Source organism: Jaculus jaculus, chromosome 14 (assembly GCF_020740685.1).
Source record: "Jaculus jaculus isolate mJacJac1 chromosome 14, mJacJac1.mat.Y.cur, whole genome shotgun sequence".
In the NCBI taxonomy this organism is placed as follows: domain Eukaryota; kingdom Metazoa; phylum Chordata; class Mammalia; order Rodentia; family Dipodidae; genus Jaculus; species Jaculus jaculus.
Genome location: NC_059115.1, coordinates 54939119 through 54957880, shown reverse-complemented (window position 1 = coordinate 54957880; position 18762 = coordinate 54939119). Strand labels below are relative to the sequence as shown.

Genomic DNA, 18762 nt, shown 5'->3' with positions numbered 1-18762 from the left:
GAGCAAAAATAGAATTGCTGGAGCTCATGAAAACAGAAAGCCCCAGAATCAGTGAGAGACTACCCCAAGGACACACATGTATGAGCAATCAAGAAAGCACATGTGACATTCTCCTCTGGCCTTTGCATGCATGTACACAGCGCATAAGCATTTGCACACACACGACACCATGACTGCAGAAAGGAAAGAGCTGGGGGAACCGGGCTGTGGCATTTCAAGTGTTACCCAGGTACCTCCAATGGCGCATCACTGAGTTCAAGCAGGCCTCCTTAAGCCTGTCTATCCTCCACGACAGCTATTTCCCTTCCTCACCTTCTCATGTTCCCATGCAGAGACAGGATATTCTCCACCACAGTTTACTTCAAGATTACTAAACACATATTTAACAGCTACCAATATATTTAGACCTGTTAGCCTGTGTGATGATTCTGGATTATCACAATTTGTTTATTTTTACAATATTAGGAAAAGGGCACTTGTGCCATCTACATTACAATTATATTTGATATCAAGTTTTTGGCATAATATACTAGTATCCCAAGAAAACACTACAAAGCCAAGATTCAATGCTACTTAAATTCCTACTACATCACTACTAAGATAAGAAGATCCAAGAGTCAACCACGTGTGTAGAGTGCATGGTCTAAGAGTGCAGCAATAACAATACTGAAGAAAAACTATTAACTCCTTTGACCACTTAATGACAAAATGTAAAATACAGAAAATTCATTGTCCCCAAAAGAAATATATATTTTTCAAAATGTTGCAAGAGTGATTTAAAAATAGTATAAATGAATTTTTAGGGACCTGCAGAGCTAGCCCACTTTATATCTGGGTTTATGTGGCTGCTGGGGATCTAAATTTTGGTGAGTAGGCTTGCAGAGCAAGTGCCCTTAACCACTGTACCATCTCCTAGCCCAAGGTGGTTTCTTTTAAATTAGTTTGCCTGAAGGACTGCCAAAGGTTATAACCAAACCAAACTTGCAATTATGAGACTTTGGGAGTAAAATAATTGATGCTGAAAGTATGTTTAATTTTACAAGAAGAAACACTTACATTGAGGTGAATATTGGATATTTTCTGATGATTCATTGCAAATATCCTCCACTTGGTCAACATAGCGATACTTTAAACTTCTATTTTCTGAGAAAAAAAATAAGCAAAATTATAAAACTAAGACATTTAATATATATATTAAAACTATAGTACTTTTTATTTATTTATTTATTTGAGAGCAACAGACACAGAGAGAAAGAAAGATAGAGGGAGAGGGGGAATGGGCGTGCCAGGGCTTCCAGCCTCTGCAAATGAACTCCAGATGCGTGCCCCCCCTTGTGCATCTGGCTAATGTGGGACCTGGTGAATCGAGCCTCGAACCGGGGTCCTTAGGCTTCACATGCAAGCGCTTAACCGCTAAGCCATCTCTCCAGCCCAAGACTATCGTACTTTTGAAAGGACTTTTTAGCTACTAAAATCTCAATTCAACATTCAGAAAATAAAAATTTATGCTACATATGATATACATGGTTCTTAAGCTTAAAATGTCCCTTTTCAAAACACACATTTTACTTCTTAAGGAATATGTTAAACCAGGAGTTGTGGTGCACACTTGTAACTATAGCACTTGGCAGGTGGAAGGAAAAGAATGGTAAGTTTGAGACCAGCCTGGGCTATGCAGCAAGATGTTAATCTCAAAAAATAAAACCATAAACTAGGCATGATGGCACACGCCTTTAATCCCAGCACTCGGGAGGCAGAGGTAGGTGGATCGCCATGAGTTTGAAGCCACCCTGAGACTATATAGTGAATTCCAGGTCAGCTTGGACTAGAATGAGACCCCACCTTGAACACGCCCCCAGTAATAATAATAAAATAACATAAAACCTGAAAACATTACCAAAATACATCTATTGAAATTACAAATACATCATACCAACTAAAATACATTTTTATGTAAATATACAGAATGAAGTATAGAAAGGTAAATGGTTTCATGCAAACTTGGTAGTTTCTCACTGGCAATAAAACCTATCTATATAATTCTGATTTTCTTTAACTGTTTTTCTTTTCCCCCTGAGGTAAGGTCTCACTGTAGCTCAAGTTAACCTGAATTTCACTATGTAGTCTCAGGGTGGCCTTGAACTCATGGTGATCCTTCTCCTTCTGCCTCCCAAGTGCTGGGATTAAAGGCATGCACCACTCCGCCCAGCATATTCTGATTTTCTTTTTCTTTCTTTCTTTCTTTCTTTCTTTCTTTCTTTCTTTCTTTCTTTTTTTTTTTTTTTTTTTTTGTTTTTAAGGTAGGGTTTCACTCTAGCTCAGGCTCGCCTGTAATTCACTATGTAGTCTCAGGGTGGCCTTGAACTTATGGCGATCCTCCTACCTCTGCCTCCCGAGTGCTGGGATTAAAGGTGTGCATCACCACGGCCGGGTTGATTTTCTTATTATAAACATAAAAATAAAGCACCTTCCCATTCATTGCCCTTGTAACATTTACTGAAACACAAGAACTTGGCTATTAGAAATATAAACATGTTAGAAAAATGTGAGCTAGGATTATAGGCACACAGTGTAGTAAGATTTATTCCTTAATCATACACAATCAGCTGACAAGTAGCTTCCACAGTTTTCTGATTTACCACTTTTAATATGATCTATACCCCCAAAAAGCCATATAGTTTCATCCATATCAAAGAAATATTATCTTATGCTTCTTTTCACCAAAATGCAAAGAGTAGGTACCTACTTTATACATTTATAGACCCAGAAAAGGAGTGATGATATCTAATTGGCTATTAGAGGAAGCCTTTTTTTATGCTTTTGTGTGTGTGTGTGTGTGGTACAGTCTTATTTTAGCCCAGGCTGACATGGAATTCACTATGTAGTCTCAGGGTGGCCTTGAACACATGGCAATCCACCTACCTCTGCCTTCTGAGTGCTGGGATTAAAGGCTTGAGCCATCATGCCTGGTAGAAGTAAGTTTTTTTTTTTGTTTTGTTTTTCAAGGTAGTGTCTCACTCTGGTCCAGGCTGACCTGGAATTAACTCTGTAGTCTCAGGGTGGCCTCGAACTCATGGCGATCCTCCTACCTCTGCCTCCCGAGTGCTGGGATTAAAGGCGTGCGCCACCACGCCCGGCTAGAAGTTAGTTTTTTAAACAGAGTTTTGCTGGACTTGACCTGTCTGGCCCATTTTTACACCATCACAACAGGTTAAGGTAAAAATAATTACTTATTTTTTTTTAAAAAAAAAAAAAAGGATCTCTTAAGAATATTATCCTGGAAGTTGGCCATGATATCCAGCTAAGAAAACACATCATAAAATACAGTTGTAAATAGACATACCCAACTATATTGCATTGAGCTTTGTTGTTTGTTTTTTGGAGCTGGGGATCAAACCCAGGGACTTACTTGTGCTTGGCAAGTGCTTTACCACTGAGCTACACCCCTACTTCACCATAAGCTTTTTCAAATTTTGATGAAGGGAATATTTTGAGAAGCATATATAAGCAGTGCCCTAGAAATTTATGTCACAAAACAAATTATTTTAAAACTGTTCATGTGAATATAATAGTCACTGGGCATTTGAAATTCTTGTCTTTGTGATGAGTAGGATACATCAAGCAAGGTTTTCCATACTAACCATCACATGTATGTTTTGGTACCTTTCCAACTTATTATGCATTCCAAATAAAATATGTAAAATAAAAAAAAAATAATAATTACTTATTTTTAAGCAACATAGTTAACCACTTCACTTAATCTATTTTATACAAAGTATGGTTAGCCTTTGAAATTTCATTTATTTTCTTTTAATTCAAAAGGGAAAAAACGGAATTAGTGATGGCATTATAAATAAAATATATATTGCTTAGGGATCTAATGATGAAGCTCAGTGGTAGAGTGCTTGGAGCAAGACTCTGGAATCACTCCCCAGCAGCACAAATTCACAACTTAAACCAACCTATAAAAATTTATAGTAGGAGCTGGAGAGATCGCTCAGCAGTTAAGGCTCTTGCTTGCAAAGCCTAATAACCACAGGTTGATTCCCCAGTACACACATGAAGCCAGATGCACAACATTGCACATGCACCTGGAATTTGTTTGCAGTGGCTAGAGGCCCTGGCACACCCATTATCTCTCTCTCTGTCTCTCTCTGAAAATAAGTCTTTTAAAAAAATTATAGCAATGGGCTGGAGAGAGGGCTTAGCGGTTAAGCGCTTGCCTGTGAAGCCTAAGGACCCCGGTTCGAGGCTCAGTTCCCCAGATCCCACGTTAGCCAGATCCACAAGGGGCGCATGCGTCTGGAGTTCGTTTGCAGTGGCTGGAAGCCCTGGCGCGCCCATTCTCTCTCTCTCCTTCTTTCTCTCTGTGTCTGTTGCTCTCAAATAAATAAATAAATAAATAAAATTTTAAAAAATTATAGCAAAAATTCCATGATCTAGCCTATTATGATAGCTCATGCCTCTAATCTCAGCAGGCAAGAGGTCTATTTTGAGTTCAAGGCCAGCCTGGGCTACATACAGAGTGAGATAATGTCTCAAACAATGAGAAAACAAGGCCAGGTATGGCGGCACACACCTTTAATCCCAGCACTCCAGAGGCAGCAGCAGGAGGATGGAAGTGAGTCTGAGGCTTGTCTAGCACTGCAGCTACAGAGTGAGCTCCAGGTCAGTCTGGGCTAGAGTGAGACCCTACCTTGACAAAAACAAATACATAATTGGAAAGAGCTGCAACTGGAAACAATAAAAATAAACACCAAATGTTAAGCCAATGAAAATGAAAACACTCACCCCATTTGATTTCAATTATGTCACATGTAAACAAGCAAAATTAACCCACTGTCTTGGAAGTCTTTAATAGTATGGCTAGAAAGAACCAAGAGGGAGGGTTCTAGGGTACAGATTAAAGTCATTTTTTTTTCTTTTTAAAAATATCTTTATATATTTTCAAGCAGAGAGAGATACAGCGAAGAAAGAAATAGTGAGAATGGGTGTGCCAGGACCTCCAGCCACTACAAATTCCAGATGCATGCACCACTTTGTACATCTCTGGCTTTATGTGGGTTCTAGAGAATCAAACTCAGGACGTTAGGTTTTGCAGGCAAGCACCTTAACCGCTCAGCCATCTCTCTAGCCCTAAAGTCCTTTCTTGACTTAGGTGCTGATTAAATAGATGGGTTTAGGGTTTGAAAACTCCCTGATACCAACATGAAGGATTAATAGCCTTCCCTGAGAACTAGAGAGAACTAGTGTTAATAACGCCCTAAAACTAGCCTGCAATAAAGAAGTCACAGAGGCATGTGGCCTTGAAAGTTCTGTCTACTCCCAAGTGAGATAAACTTTCCTTAACTCAAGAAACCTTGAGGGAACAGAAACCATCTGGTGGGATATCCTCTCTGGACAATTTGGCTAAAAAAGTTTATTCTGAGCAAGGACACAAAAAACTAAAGTTCCTTATCTACTCCCCTTGGACCTGCAGCTGGTATAGTGTTTTTTTTTTTTGTTTGTTTGTTTTTTTAAGGATCCTCCTTATAAACTTGCACTCTAGCCTGTCCTAGTACTTCAGCCTTCATCCTGCAGGAAGGCTGCTGCCCTTCGCTGTTTCTCCCAATAAAGTCTGTGTGTAAAGATCAAGTCTGGAGCTCTCTTTTACTTTTCTCTTACCCTTTACTTACAACACATCGATGGTACAGCCTTTATCTGCATGTCTGTCCCATTCCAATAGTCTTTTTTTTTTTTTTTTTTAGCTAGGCGTTAGTATCAGAAGACTTGCTACAATCTCAAGTCTTCTAGATCTTGGATAAATAACTGGAAATCTCGAAGTTTAAGTCTTTCCTTTATCACATCAGAGGACTGGCATGAGAATTAATTAAATTCATATTCAATAAGAGTTTTGTCTACTATCACTGTCAAGGTCAGCTTCACACTGCTGGCATGAAGCTTCAAACCAGACACAGTTTATGGGAAGAATGGCATGTATTTCAGGCTTACTGGTGTGTGTGTGTGGGGGGGGTGCATAATAATGGAAGAAGCTGGCTTACTTTACCAAATTCACACAGAAAGAAAAACTACCACCAGCAGCCAAGCAAGCACACTCCCAGGAACCCCAGGCAGAGTTCAAGCACTCTGCATACCTTAGGCTGGAATTCAGTAATGCCTTAAGCTGGACCCCAGGATCTGTCCACTGTGATGCCTCCTCTAGCCAGGTGGCTGGAAATCCAAGTTACAAGCTTTAATAAACTCCTAAATCTATTGGGGGCATAAATTCAAACTACCACAATCACCTTCTAGGTTACTGGAGTTAAAGCAGTGAAGGAAGGACAATTACCACCTCATACTGCCTTTGTTCTACTCGAAGGTATTCAAAGAGTAAATAATAGAGACATCTCCTATGGTGATAGTGAGCACGGCAGTGCAACTAGGGCAGGTGAAAGTTTAGTTGTAACTGTGAAGAGGCCAAGGAAGGCCTCACTGTAACCGTGACATTCAAGCCAAGAACTAAAGTGCCTGAGAAAGTCAAAAGGAAGGACAGCATATTCCAGCCAGAGAAATTACATAATTTACTCCACCTGAAAATATGCAAATACCAGTTAGAACTAGTTTTAAAGAAAGGATCACTTTGCATAGGCAGCCTCAAAAGGCTGCCTGAAACTCAAGCACTAATATCTCCAGAGATGATTACTTTTGTTCTGGTGGTTACTTTTGCTCTCAATCATAAATGAAGTAAGTTCCAAACCGTGAAGTCATTAGCGAACGTCTGAAACTTGCAGTTAAAAAACAAACCAAGCCGGGCGTGGTGGCGCACGCCTTTAATCCCAGCACTCGGGAGGCAGAGGTAGGAGGATCGCCAAGAGTTCAAGGCCATCCTGAGACTACATAGTGAATTCCAGGTCAGCCTGAGCCAGAGTGAGACCCTACCTCAAAAAAAAAAAAAAAAAAAAAAAAAAAAAAAAAAAAAAACCAACAACAACAAAAAGGAACCAGCGAAACCTGACAGTGTTCTTAATTAGATCTGCTTTCTTGGGTAATACCGCCTTCCCCGCAGAAGAGGACCACTACATTTAAATTCACTGGACTGGACTGTTCTTCCAGCCTCAGGAACCTGGGGCATTGAGAGGTGAGCCTCCACCAAAAAAAAAAAAAGGTTTTGTCTTCTTGTCTGGCAGTCAGCCTAGTAGTTTTACTTCCCATATAACACATTTTAATTCTTTTGTCATCTTAACTATATCAGTGACATGAAAAAAAAAAAAGTCACCCTCTCTATAGAGGATGAAGAAAAACGTCCACAGTTGAGAAAAGGCCAAGAGGTACGGGTCAGGAGGGCCCATGGCCACCCTGTGTGTCCGGCTGTCAGTGCCCAGCCCAGGGTCACGGGCACGAGGAGCGCCGCGGCGGAACCAGTGGCACTCGGTCGCGCTTCTTCCGGCCAGTCTGAAAGAGCAACAAGCACCAGAGTCTGCAACGACCTCGCGTTCCAACGCGCCACCTTCATACCTGTACGAAGGAACCGAGACTTGCCGGCCTCGTCAGGCTGCCGCACTTCCCCACTTCCGGTGGTACACCAGCCAATTACGGCCGGCCAGCAACTTCCGCCCTCCTGGCTTTAAGGCGGAGTGCTGGCTCGGAACGGCCGCGTTGCGCTCGCTCTTCTCTCCGGAGGGTTGAGGGGTCTACCCTTTCCTGTTTCGGGCTGCGCGAAGTCAGCTCGTGGGGCTCTGAAGACCCGAAAGTTGACAATTCCTTCACGCCGCGGAGGCTGCACCCCGCGGCTCGGCGGCAGTCACCATGGTAAGGAGCCTGCCTCGAAGCCCGGTGACGTAGGGCGCTCGAGTGCGTGGGGCCTGGGAGCCGAGAGTGCCGGGGAAGCGGAAGTGTGATGCTGGAGGAGGGAGACCCAGTGGGCTCGGAGGCGTGAAGAACTCAAGCCCACAATGGATGAATTACAGAACCAGACCAAACGGCCCGGACTGATTTCCAGTTCCTCTTCATACTAAACCTCTTACTGTTTCTCTGCAAAGTGGGATTGATCATACATATTTTATGGTTGTTGCAAAGTTTATGGGACAGTTGAAAACATAACTCCCAGTGTTTTACAAATTATTAGCGTTCTCTGAGATGGACTTAGTATGATTTTTGTAGTCTTAAAATACAAATGCAGGGCTGGAGAGATGGCTTAGCGGCTAAGGCTGATGCCTGTGAAGCCTAAGGACCCAGGTTCGATTCTCCAGGTCCCACTTAAGCCAGATGCACATGGTGGCACATGCATCTGGAGTTCGTTTGCAGTGGCTAGAGGCCCTGGTGTGCCCATTCTCTTTCCTTCTCTCTCCCCCTCCCAACCCGCTCCTTCTGTCTCAAATAAAATAAAATCTTTGAACTAATACAGATGTGGGCTGGAGAGATGGCTTAGCAGTTAAGGCACTTGCCTTCGAAGCCTAAGTCTAAGAACCCAGGTTCGACTCCCCAGTACCCATGTAAGCCAGATACCCAGGGTGGTGCATGCGTCTGGAGTTCGTTTGCCATGGCTAGAGGCGCTGCTGTGCCCATTCTCTGTCTCTCTCAAATACATTATTTTTAAAAATGCAAACGCACACTATTTAAAATAATCATCAGAATGCAAAAGGCATCTTAGTTACATTATGCATGAAATGCAAATTGAATCTGCATGTTACTGTATTTATTGCAGCTTTACTTTTCATTACAAAAAAAAAAAAAAAAGAAATCAGTCCAAAATCTATCATTTGGTCACTGGGTAATCCATTTTATATCCACACAGTTGAATAGTACTTAGCAACAAAAGGTGGAACTGGTGATATACACAAGATGAATGAATCCCAGTTGAAAGAAGTCAGGCTCCAAGTGTATTTACTGTAGGTTCCGTTCACCATTTCATTGTGTGGAACGCATACAAGGGTAGATGCATAAGACTGAGGATGAGGAAAGGAGAGTGATAGGGACACAAACAATTGGTTAAAACTTAAAACTGTACACTACATCTTTTTTTTGTACACTACATCTAAAAAAGTAAAATTTGTAGTATGTAAAATAAGCTGTGGTAAAACTGACATAAGGTTACTTTGTATAAGAGAAAAAAGAGTAAGGGATCCTGTCTTTTTAGTAGACTTTGAAGTCCTTTCAATGAACAGTAATAGTCACTGAAATTATTACCAATATAAACAGTTTCATAGGTTTCAACATCTATAAAGAGACAATTGTGCTAGTCATAAAAGCATTTAGACGCTTTGGGGGCCTTACCTACTTTGTGTTCTGTGTAGAATCTTAGAATAATCTTGTCATTATTTGTAAGAAAAAAAAAAGTAACATTTCTTGCCATCATTTTAGCCACAAAATGAATATATTGAATTACACCGTAAACGCTATGGATATCGTTTGGATTACCATGAGAAAAAGAGAAAAAAAGAAAGTCGTGAGGCTCATGAACGTTCAAAGAAGGCAAAAAAAATGATTGGTCTGAAGGCTAAGCTCTACCATAAACAGCGCCATGCTGAGAAAATACAAATGAAGAAGACGTAAGTAATGCCATTTGATTCTCTTAATAACACAGCACCCATTAATCAGGTCAGTTACTAAACAGTCCTGAATCTCTTTCCTTCTTGATAGTATCAAAATGCATGAAAAGAGAAACACCAAACAAAAGGATGATGAGAAGACTCCACAGGGAGCAGTCCCTGCCTATCTGCTGGACAGAGAAGGACAGTCCAGAGCAAAAGTACTTTCCAACATGATTAAGCAAAAGCGAAAAGAGAAAGCGGTAAGCAATAAAAGTTGAAGCTCAACACTGAATTCAAGGCCAGCCTAGGACTACAGAGCTAGTTCCAGGTCAGCCTGAGCTAGAGTGAGACTCTACCTTGAAGAAACAAACAGTTGAAGCTCAACACAGAGAATGTAAAATAAATTTGAGTTTCTGTGTTTGTTTCTCTGGTTTTATTTGAAACATTCAGGGCGACTATTAGTCCTATTATTTAGAAATTGAAAATTTTGTAAATTTTATTTGGTAATAAAAAAATTGCTACAAATTCCCAAGTTGTAGAATTTGAGCTAAAAAATATATTAGATTGTAGAATGTTACACTTTAAATTTTAAAAGCTTTTTTTTTTTTTTTAATCCAGGCATGCTGGTGCATGCCTTTAATCCCAGCATTTGGGAAGCAAAGGTAGGAGGATCACTGTGAGTTGGAGGTCACTTTGAGACTACATAGTAAATTCCAGGTCAGCCTGAGCTAGAGTAAGACCCTACCTATCTTGGGGGGAAAAAAAGAAAGTTAAAATGAACAGTGAATCTTTAAAATTTAGTATTAAGAACTTCCTACATTTTAAAGCTTTTAATGCTATGCTGTTGTAGAAAAAAATACATTTTTTTTTTGTTTTTGTTGACATGCAGTGCCAAAATTGGTTCTGATGGCAAATTTCCACTGATCTGACATATAAACAAAAATTTAGCTTAAGATTTTATACTGGCTGTCCAAATAGATAAATTTATACCAAATTTATAAAAAGAACATAGGCCCTTTAAGCCTCTGTGAATAGATTTGTAGAAATTCAGGTGGGAAAATAATGCATTATCCCTATTTGAACAGCTCAGTCTCTACATTTTGAAAATCCTACTGCTTATTAGAAAGACATAACTATCACTATTACTATTAAACAAGTGGTTATCTGCTTAAGGAACATGTTGAATTAAAGTCTCCCTTGTTTCCACAGATAAACAGAATTATTCTTCATGATAATGTAATTATGAAATGAGTTGCTCCTAAAACCCATGACTAGTAATAAGTTAGTTTTTAAAAAATATTTTTATTTATTTGTGAAAGAGAGGGAGAGATAAGCTCTTGGTGTGCCAGGCCCTCCTGACACTGCAAATAGATGAACTCCAAATGCATGCACTAGTTTGTTCATATGGCTGTATGTGCGTACTGGGGAATTTAACCCAGATTGTCAGGCTTTATAAGCAAGCACCTTTAACCACTGAGCAGTCTCTCCAGCCCCCTAAGTTCAGAATTTTTTCTACCCTCTTACACTGCTATAGTTTGGGGGAGAGGTGTATTCAGAGAGGTACCAAACATCTGGTGACCAGTTTTCTTATTATTAATCTAAAAACCAGTTTGAGGAAGAAATATAAAAATAACCTAAGTGGAATGAGTTTCCAATACTGCTTATTAGCTAGTAGTAAACACATATACTACTTCTATAAACAGCCAAAACACCCAGGTTCGATTCCTCAGGACCCACATGAGCCAGATGCACAAGGTGATACATGCATCTGGAGTTCATCTGCAGAGGCTACAGACCCTGGCACACCCATTCTCTCTCTCTCTCTCTCTCTGCCTCTTTCTCTCTCAAATAAATATAAATTAAGAGCCGGGCATGATAGCAAATGCCTTTAATCCTAGCACTTGAGAGGCAGAGGCAAGAGGATCACTATGAGTTTGAGGCCAATCTTAAAACTACAAGTTTAATTCCAGCACAGCCTGGGCTAGAGTGAGACCCTACTTTGAAAAAGTGAAAGAAGAAAAATTTAACTGGTTTTGTTTAATTGTGGCTTGTAACATACTGAACTACAACAACAACAAAAAATGTGTTGCCAGGTGTGGTGACACAGACCTTTAATCCCAGCACTCAGGAGGCCAAGGTAGAAAGATCACTGTGAGTTCAAGGCTACCCTGGGACTACACAGTCAATTCCAGGTTAGCTTTGGCTACAGCAAAACCCTACCTGGTGGGGGGGGGGGGGGTGCATGTATTGATGGTTAGGAGAAAATGTCACTCTATTTTGTGTGACTAAAACATATTCACCTTACTCTCATTGTCTCTTACTTACAATACAAATTCATTCTTTTAGGGAAAATGGGAAGTCCCTTTACCCAAAGTCCGTGCCCAGGGAGAAACAGAAGTATTAAAAGTTATTCGAACAGGAAAAAGAAAAAAGAAGGCATGGAAGAGGATGGTTACTAAAGTCTGCTTCGTTGGTGATGGCTTTACAAGAAAACCTCCTAAATATGAAAGATTCATTAGGCCAATGGTAAGTTCTTTGTAACAGAGTGTGATGACTTAGAAATTAGTTCCCCTTGTTAAATTGGATCAAGTACATACAAGCTTCTTCAAACTCCTCATGGAAAGATTTTGTGTGTGTAGTTTTTTGTTTTTTGGGTTTTTTTTTTTGGCTGTTGTTACAGTAAATTACTAATAGAAAGAACTAGCATTTTTCATGTATGTAAGCTGAATCTTGACTTCAGCTTCATAAGAAATTTGAAGTAAGTAATTTCATAACAGATGTTCCCAGTTAATTCTGGCTTTTATTTTTTAAATAGTTTTTTTATTCGCAAGCAGAGAGAAGGAATGGGTATGCCAAGGCCTCTAGCCTGTGGAAATGAGCTGCAGATACATATACCACTTTGCGCATCTGCCTTATGTGGGTAACTAGGGAACTGAACACCCATGCTGTCAGGCTTTGCAAATAAGCACCTTTAACTGCTGAGCCATCTCTCTAGCCAGAATTCTGACTTTTAAAGATGATAGGTTAGACTCTTCATTTTCTATAGTTGTATTTCATTCTTCAGTAAGTAGCAAGAACTCAGTGAGACCTCAGATACTACTAGCCTTTGAGATCATCCAGTCAAAAAAATGGAGGCTCCTTTGGGAGGCTAAGGTAGAGGGAACACCATGAGCTCAAAGCCAACTTAGTCTCAAGAGTTTCAGGTCATCCTAGGCTAGTATGAGACCCTGCCTCAAGGAAAAGAAAAAAAAAGGAAGGAAAACTTGTATGGGACTGTTTATTTAGTTGGGACTTGGTAAGATAAGTATCTTGAGGCTACTAAATACATTTGTTATGTAATTTTTTTTCCAAGGTAGGGTCTCACTCTAGCCCAGGCTGACCTGGAATTCACTATGGAGTCTCAGGGTGGCCTCGAACTCAAAGCAGTCCTCCTACCTCTGCCTCCCGAGTGCTGGGATTAAAGGCGTGCACCACCATGCCCGGCTTTGTTATGAAATTTTTAAAAAGAAAGTATAAAAGTAGCTTTAGTTTTCTTGGTAGTCACACCTATAAAATAATATCCAACCTCTTCCTACCCCCTTCCTTTGAAAAATATATAAATAAATATATGTATTTCAAAAATCCCTTCACCAGATTTCCATGAGTTCGAGGCTACCTTGAGACTACATGTTGAATTCCCGGTCAGCCTGAACTAGAGTGAGACCCTGCCTTGAAAAAAAAAATTCCTTCACAGGGACTTAATTATAATACTGTATATCCAACCTGCTTAGAAAAATTAGGAATCAGAGAGAAGAGGAAAGTCCATAGCATAATCCTATTCCTCAATCTGAGTAGTTCCCAGTGGATTAAAATACTGGCAATCTTGTTTTTGTAAACAAAGTCTTCTGTTACACAGTCATGCCTTCATTTATACTGCATGTTCCCCCTCTCCCCAGGAGTTTAGTAGGCGCACTGGAGAGAATATGGCCTTCAAAACTTATTGTGTTTACTGTCTGCTCTTCTCCAGAAAGTGTGTGTTCACTCTTGGGTTATTTCATGTTTTGATTTTATGTTCATAGTCTTTTGAGTACAATTTGGTAACATCAGTTCTTTGGGGGAGAAAAGATACTAAGAAAGTTCTTGGTGACTGGAGGGATGTCTCAGTGGTTAAAAGCACTTCCTTACAAAGCCTGATGACCCAGGTTTGATTTCCCCAGTACCCACTTAAACCCAGATGCATAAAGTGGTACATGTGTTTGAAGTTCGTTTGCAATGGCAGAAGACCCTGGTGTGCTCATACTTTCTCTCTCTCAAAAAAAAAAAATTCTTTAATATTTTATTTGAGAGAGAGAGAACGAGAATGGCCACAGTAGTCTATATCCACTGCAAATGAACTCCAGATACACGTGTCATCTTCTGTATCTGGCTTTACATGGGTTCTGAGGAATCAAACTTGGGTCGTTAGGCTTTGTAGGGAAGCGCCTTAACCACCAGGCAATCTCTCCAGGGCTACTTTTTTTTTTTTTTTTAAATAAAAGTTCTTACAAGCTTAATTAATGAGCCCAGTATTAGTAAACCTGAGTTGTCATTTTCTCTGTGTCCATACTAAAAGTAAAAATCCTACCCAAAAGAGCCTATTTGAGTGACTGGTCTGTGGTATAACAAAGAACTCTGGATATTCTCCAGCTTGGGTGTTCTCCAGTCTTCTGATTATATTAGCACCTAAATGGAAGGCTAGCTGAGATGTTTGAAAATCTGTAAATTGGGATATTTAGGTTTGATTTTATTTACCATATATGATTTAATCTGGAAATAGTTATTAAGCCTATAGGTCCTGGTTTCATCTTTTAAGTTGAAGGTACAGGGTGTTAATTGTGTTTAAATGAACCAGCTGTGCTAGGCATGTAGCAAGTCTTCAATAAGTGTAAATGACTAAGAAAAAGAAAATTGTGTATTTTTGCTAGGATGCTCTTACATGGTAAAAAGCTTTTTAAGGGATACATGTGTGGGATTTTTCTTTCTTTTTTTATTCTCAATAATTTTTGAAATGTTTTTAATATATAATATTTTAGATTTTTCCTCATGTATTTATCCACATTTTTAGACTACATAAACATTACTATTTTATCTGATGCTTTTAAGATTTGACATTCATTCCACAATTTAAATAATTGGGAAAGGTGAATGGGGGAGACTATTCACCATTAACATTTTGGACTCAGACATTCCTGTGATTGACTTACTAGGGCTTACGCTTCAAGAAGGCCCATGTAACACATCCTGAGCTGAAAGCCACCTTTTGCCTGCCAATACTTGGTGTGAAAAAGAATCCCTCATCACCACTATATACAACTTTAGGTGTAATTACCAAAGGTACAGTTATTGAAGTGAATGTGAGTGAGTTGGGCCTGGTGACACAAGGAGGCAAGGTTATCTGGGGTAAGTCAACTTTTTATTATGGGGTTGTTTTCCTGTAGTCCTAATATACACACTTCTCAGGGTGTAAAAAAATATACATAGGAATTTTCTTTTGGAATGTACAAGAGATAAGTTAAAACTCGGTGTTAAATGTAATTCTTTTAAAATTTAGCTTATTGGTTTCAATTACATAAGACATACTACATTCTATCAGATTAAATTTTATGCTTTTTAATAAAAATCATCTTTTAGTTGGGCGTGGTAGCACACACCTTTAATCCCAGCACTTAGGAGGCAGAGGTAGGAGGATCGCTGAGTGCAAGGCCACCCTGAGACTGCATAGTGAGTTCCAGGTCAGCCTGGGCTAGAGTGAAACCCTCCCTCAAAAAAACAAAAAAAAAGTATAAATAAATATAAAAATTATCTTGTACAAGGAAAGCAGATGCAATACTTATAAGTACTGTAAAATTCACCATGAGCTGGGAAAGGGAGACATACATCAAGCACAACCACAGTTACTAAAACCAAAACTTGGGCTACAGAGATGGCTTAGCAGTTAAGGCGCTTGCCTGCAAAGCCTAAGGACCCATGTTCAACTCTCCAGATCCCATGTAAGCACAAGGTGAAGCAAGCATGCAAGGACACACATGCACACAAGATTGCACACATGTGGAGTTCAGTTGTAGTGGCTGGAGGCCCTGGTGTGCCAATTCTCTCAGCACTCAGGAGGCAGAGGTAGGAGGATTCGCTGAGTTCAAGGCCAGCCTGAGAACAGTGAATTCCAGGTCAGCCAGGGCTACAGCAAGACTGACCCTACCTTGAAAAACCAAAAAAGACAAAAAAAAAAAAAAACTAACTTTTTCTGTAGGAATTTTCAATTATTTCCAAATTTGCTTTTAGTGCCCAGTTTATCTTTAAATTTTGGTGTTCTTTGAAATGACAAAATATACTGAAGATTCTTGAGTTACTGGCTCATGTTGGCTGACTTCAGTTTTAAAATAAGCTGATACACTGATTTAAAATACTGGCTGGAGGGATGGCTTAGCCATTAAGGTGCTTGCCTGCAAAGCCAGAGGACTCAGGTTCAGTTCCCCAGGACCCATGTTAGCCAGATGCACAAGGGGACACACTCATCTGGAGTTCGTTTTCAGTGGCTGGAAGCCCTGGTGCACCCATTCTCACTCTTGCTCTTTCCCTCGCTGACTCTAATTAAAATATAAAAATAAATCTTTAAAATTCATTTAAAATCCAATGCATTTTATAAGTCATATGGAAAAGTAGAAACTTATTAGTACAATGTATTAGTAAAATGGAGTTATGTTGACAGGTTATGTGAAAATTGTGGTTAAATGATAAAATCTGGGCTGGAGAGATGGCTTAGCAGTTAAGCGCTTGCCTGTGAAGCCTAAGGACCCTGGTTCGAGGCTCAGTTCCCCAGGTCCCACGTCAGCCAGATGCACAAGGGGGCGCACGTGTCTGGAGTTCGTTTGTAGAGGCTGGAAGCCCTGGCGCACCCGTTCTCTCTCTCTCTCCCTCTATCTGTCTTTCTCTCTGTGTCTGTCGCTCTCAAATAAATAAATAAATAAAAATTTAAAAAAAAAAACAACTACTGCCTTATCTAAATTCTTCATGGTGGTAGTTGTATAAAAAAAAAAAAAGATAAAATCTCAGCTGGGTGTGGTGGTGCCTACCTTTAATACCAGCACTTGGGAAGTAGAGGTAGGAGGATCACTGAGTTCAAGGACACCCTGAGAGTACAGAGTGAATTCCGGGTCAGCCTGAGCCAGAGTGACACTCTACCTTGAAAAGCAAAAAAAAAAAAAAAAAAAAAAACAAAAAAAAAAACAAATCATGTATCTTCATTCTTCTATATATTTATTTAAAATGGTGATTAGAAATATTTTAGGTAAAAGTTAGTCTTTAAAATTAATGTTTGTTAGCTAACATTCCGCTCTTCTTTTTTGGGTTTTGTTTTCCTTAGGGAAATATGCACAAGTTACCAACAATCCTGAAAATGATGGGTGCATAAATGCAGTCTTGCTGGTTTGACAGCGTCTCACACACCTAACTCCTGACCATTATCGAAGACTACAAAGCCAATCAGGAAAACTACCATGACTACAATGTTTCTGAATATTGCCAAGCAGCATTAGTATCTACAATCATCAAGAGAAGTATCGATGGAATTGTAAACAAACAACAACAACAAAAATTAAAAAGTTAAATGGCTCAATTTTACAAACTGGCCCTTGTTTGGGGGACTAAAGGCTTACATATTAATAAAATTGGATGACTGAAAGGCAAACATTCAGGTATCAGTATGTGCATTAAAGAGTGGATACTCAGCAAGTCAGATCTGTCATTACTGGAAAAAACCCTGTAAATGTTGAAAATATTCATAAATGTCAATGTACACTTAATTATCAGGCTTAGACTAGGAAATTTGCTGAAGTCTTTCACATTACTATTGTTATTAGTCCTAAAAAATGTGGCATCAACACATGGTAATGTTTAGGTTTATTAAATTTATACTAAAAGTATGTTAGAGAAGGCACATACACTAAAGAAAATTCAGAATTCTTAGAAAAATGGTTTTACCTGTAATCAACCCTTTTAAGTCAGTGGAAAAAAATGTACTTTTAGCATTTTCTTCATTCTAAATATAGGTGGGTACAGTTATATTTTTAAAATGATACAAACAGTTGCTTAGATAATTCTAGAATTTGGACAATGTCCTGAAGAGAAATTTGCAGTTACTTATATAATACCAAAAAGGACCATGTGGTTGCAGCTTAGTGGTTATGGCTTCAAGTTTTTTAAAAGTAATATGTATATTACATTAATCTATATTAATCTATAGTCACCACATTGCTTTAAATTCTATTTTATTTTTCTTAAATCTGTCTTTAAAATACAACCAATATAATCTGTTGTGCCTTTAACAGAATCATTCAGTGTCTAACAATATTTAAACACATCTTCATGAACAAAATTGGGGAAAAGGGAAAGAATTTTAAAACACAGACCAGAAAACAATCACAAAATATAAGTTTAATTACTATTTTTAAACTCAAAAAAAAAAAAAAAAAGAAAACAAATGGAAGTTCTCCAGCAAGACTTGCTATTCTTGAATAACGTAACATTTTTCTTGAGTTCTATAAACAGAACTTTTTGAACACATACAGAGACTTGGGAAAAGGAAAGCTAGGTTCCTTGGAAATGACCGTCCAGTACCACAGAATCACATTATGACAGCTGAACCTTTCTTACAATTAGCTTTTAACATTATTTTGCCACTAATAAAAATGGGTAATGTGTGATTTACTTCAGTTATAGATCACAAAGGAAGAAAACTAAGTTCAGGTAATCACTGAATACTAAGGTGATTTGCTTATTTCTTTAGAATAAAAAAACAAAAACAAAAGGCCTAGGACCAGTGTGAAAAGCATGACCTCTATAACAAACCACACTTATGAATAACTGGATCACACCTGAAACACCATATTGCTACTAGTGGGAAGAAAAGGCAGTAATTCCTTTCTAAAATACTGTCAACACAGATAAGTAGTGTTAGTACAGATTCTTTATTTACATTAAAATATGCTTCCACTGGCTGGTGTGACCAAACTTTAGAAGGTAACTCCAGAGAAAAAGAATATAAAAGCAGATACCTAGATAGTAGCAAAAGGCTGTTTGACACATAATGAACCTCCAAGGTACATTATTCTAAAGTCAGAAACCATTTTAGGTAATGCTCTGGTAATCTATTAAAAGTAAGCCATTAACTAGATGTTCTCACCATCTCTGCACCCAAAGAAAACATGAGTACAGACACTTAGAAGACATTCTGTCATGC

The 18762-nt window shown here is 39.0% G+C and overlaps 2 protein-coding genes across 3 annotated transcripts in view; one reads left to right on the top strand and one right to left on the bottom strand.

Annotated features, from left to right (window-relative positions):
- Gfm2 (GTP dependent ribosome recycling factor mitochondrial 2) overlaps positions 1-7567 on the bottom strand; it is a 61662-nt gene extending 54095 nt beyond the window's left edge. For both annotated transcript variants that reach the window (XM_045133615.1, XM_045133616.1), the window contains exons 1-2: positions 7495-7567; positions 1057-1143 (exon numbers count right to left, since the gene is read on the bottom strand). In XM_045133615.1, coding sequence (XP_044989550.1) covers positions 1057-1119 — 63 coding nt within the window. In that variant the 5' untranslated portion in view covers positions 1120-1143; positions 7495-7567. The remainder of the gene's footprint in view (positions 1-1056; positions 1144-7494) is intronic.
- Positions 7568-7630: 63 nt separating this feature from the next.
- Nsa2 (NSA2 ribosome biogenesis factor) lies at positions 7631-17211 on the top strand. Its single transcript, XM_045133621.1, has 6 exons — positions 7631-7788; positions 9340-9527; positions 9619-9769; positions 11856-12035; positions 14735-14927; positions 16888-17211. The coding sequence occupies exons 1-6, from the start codon at positions 7786-7788 to the stop codon at positions 16953-16955; spliced, it is 783 nt and encodes a 260-aa protein (XP_044989556.1). The 5' UTR covers positions 7631-7785; the 3' UTR covers positions 16956-17211.
- Positions 17212-18762: the final 1551 nt, after the last annotated feature.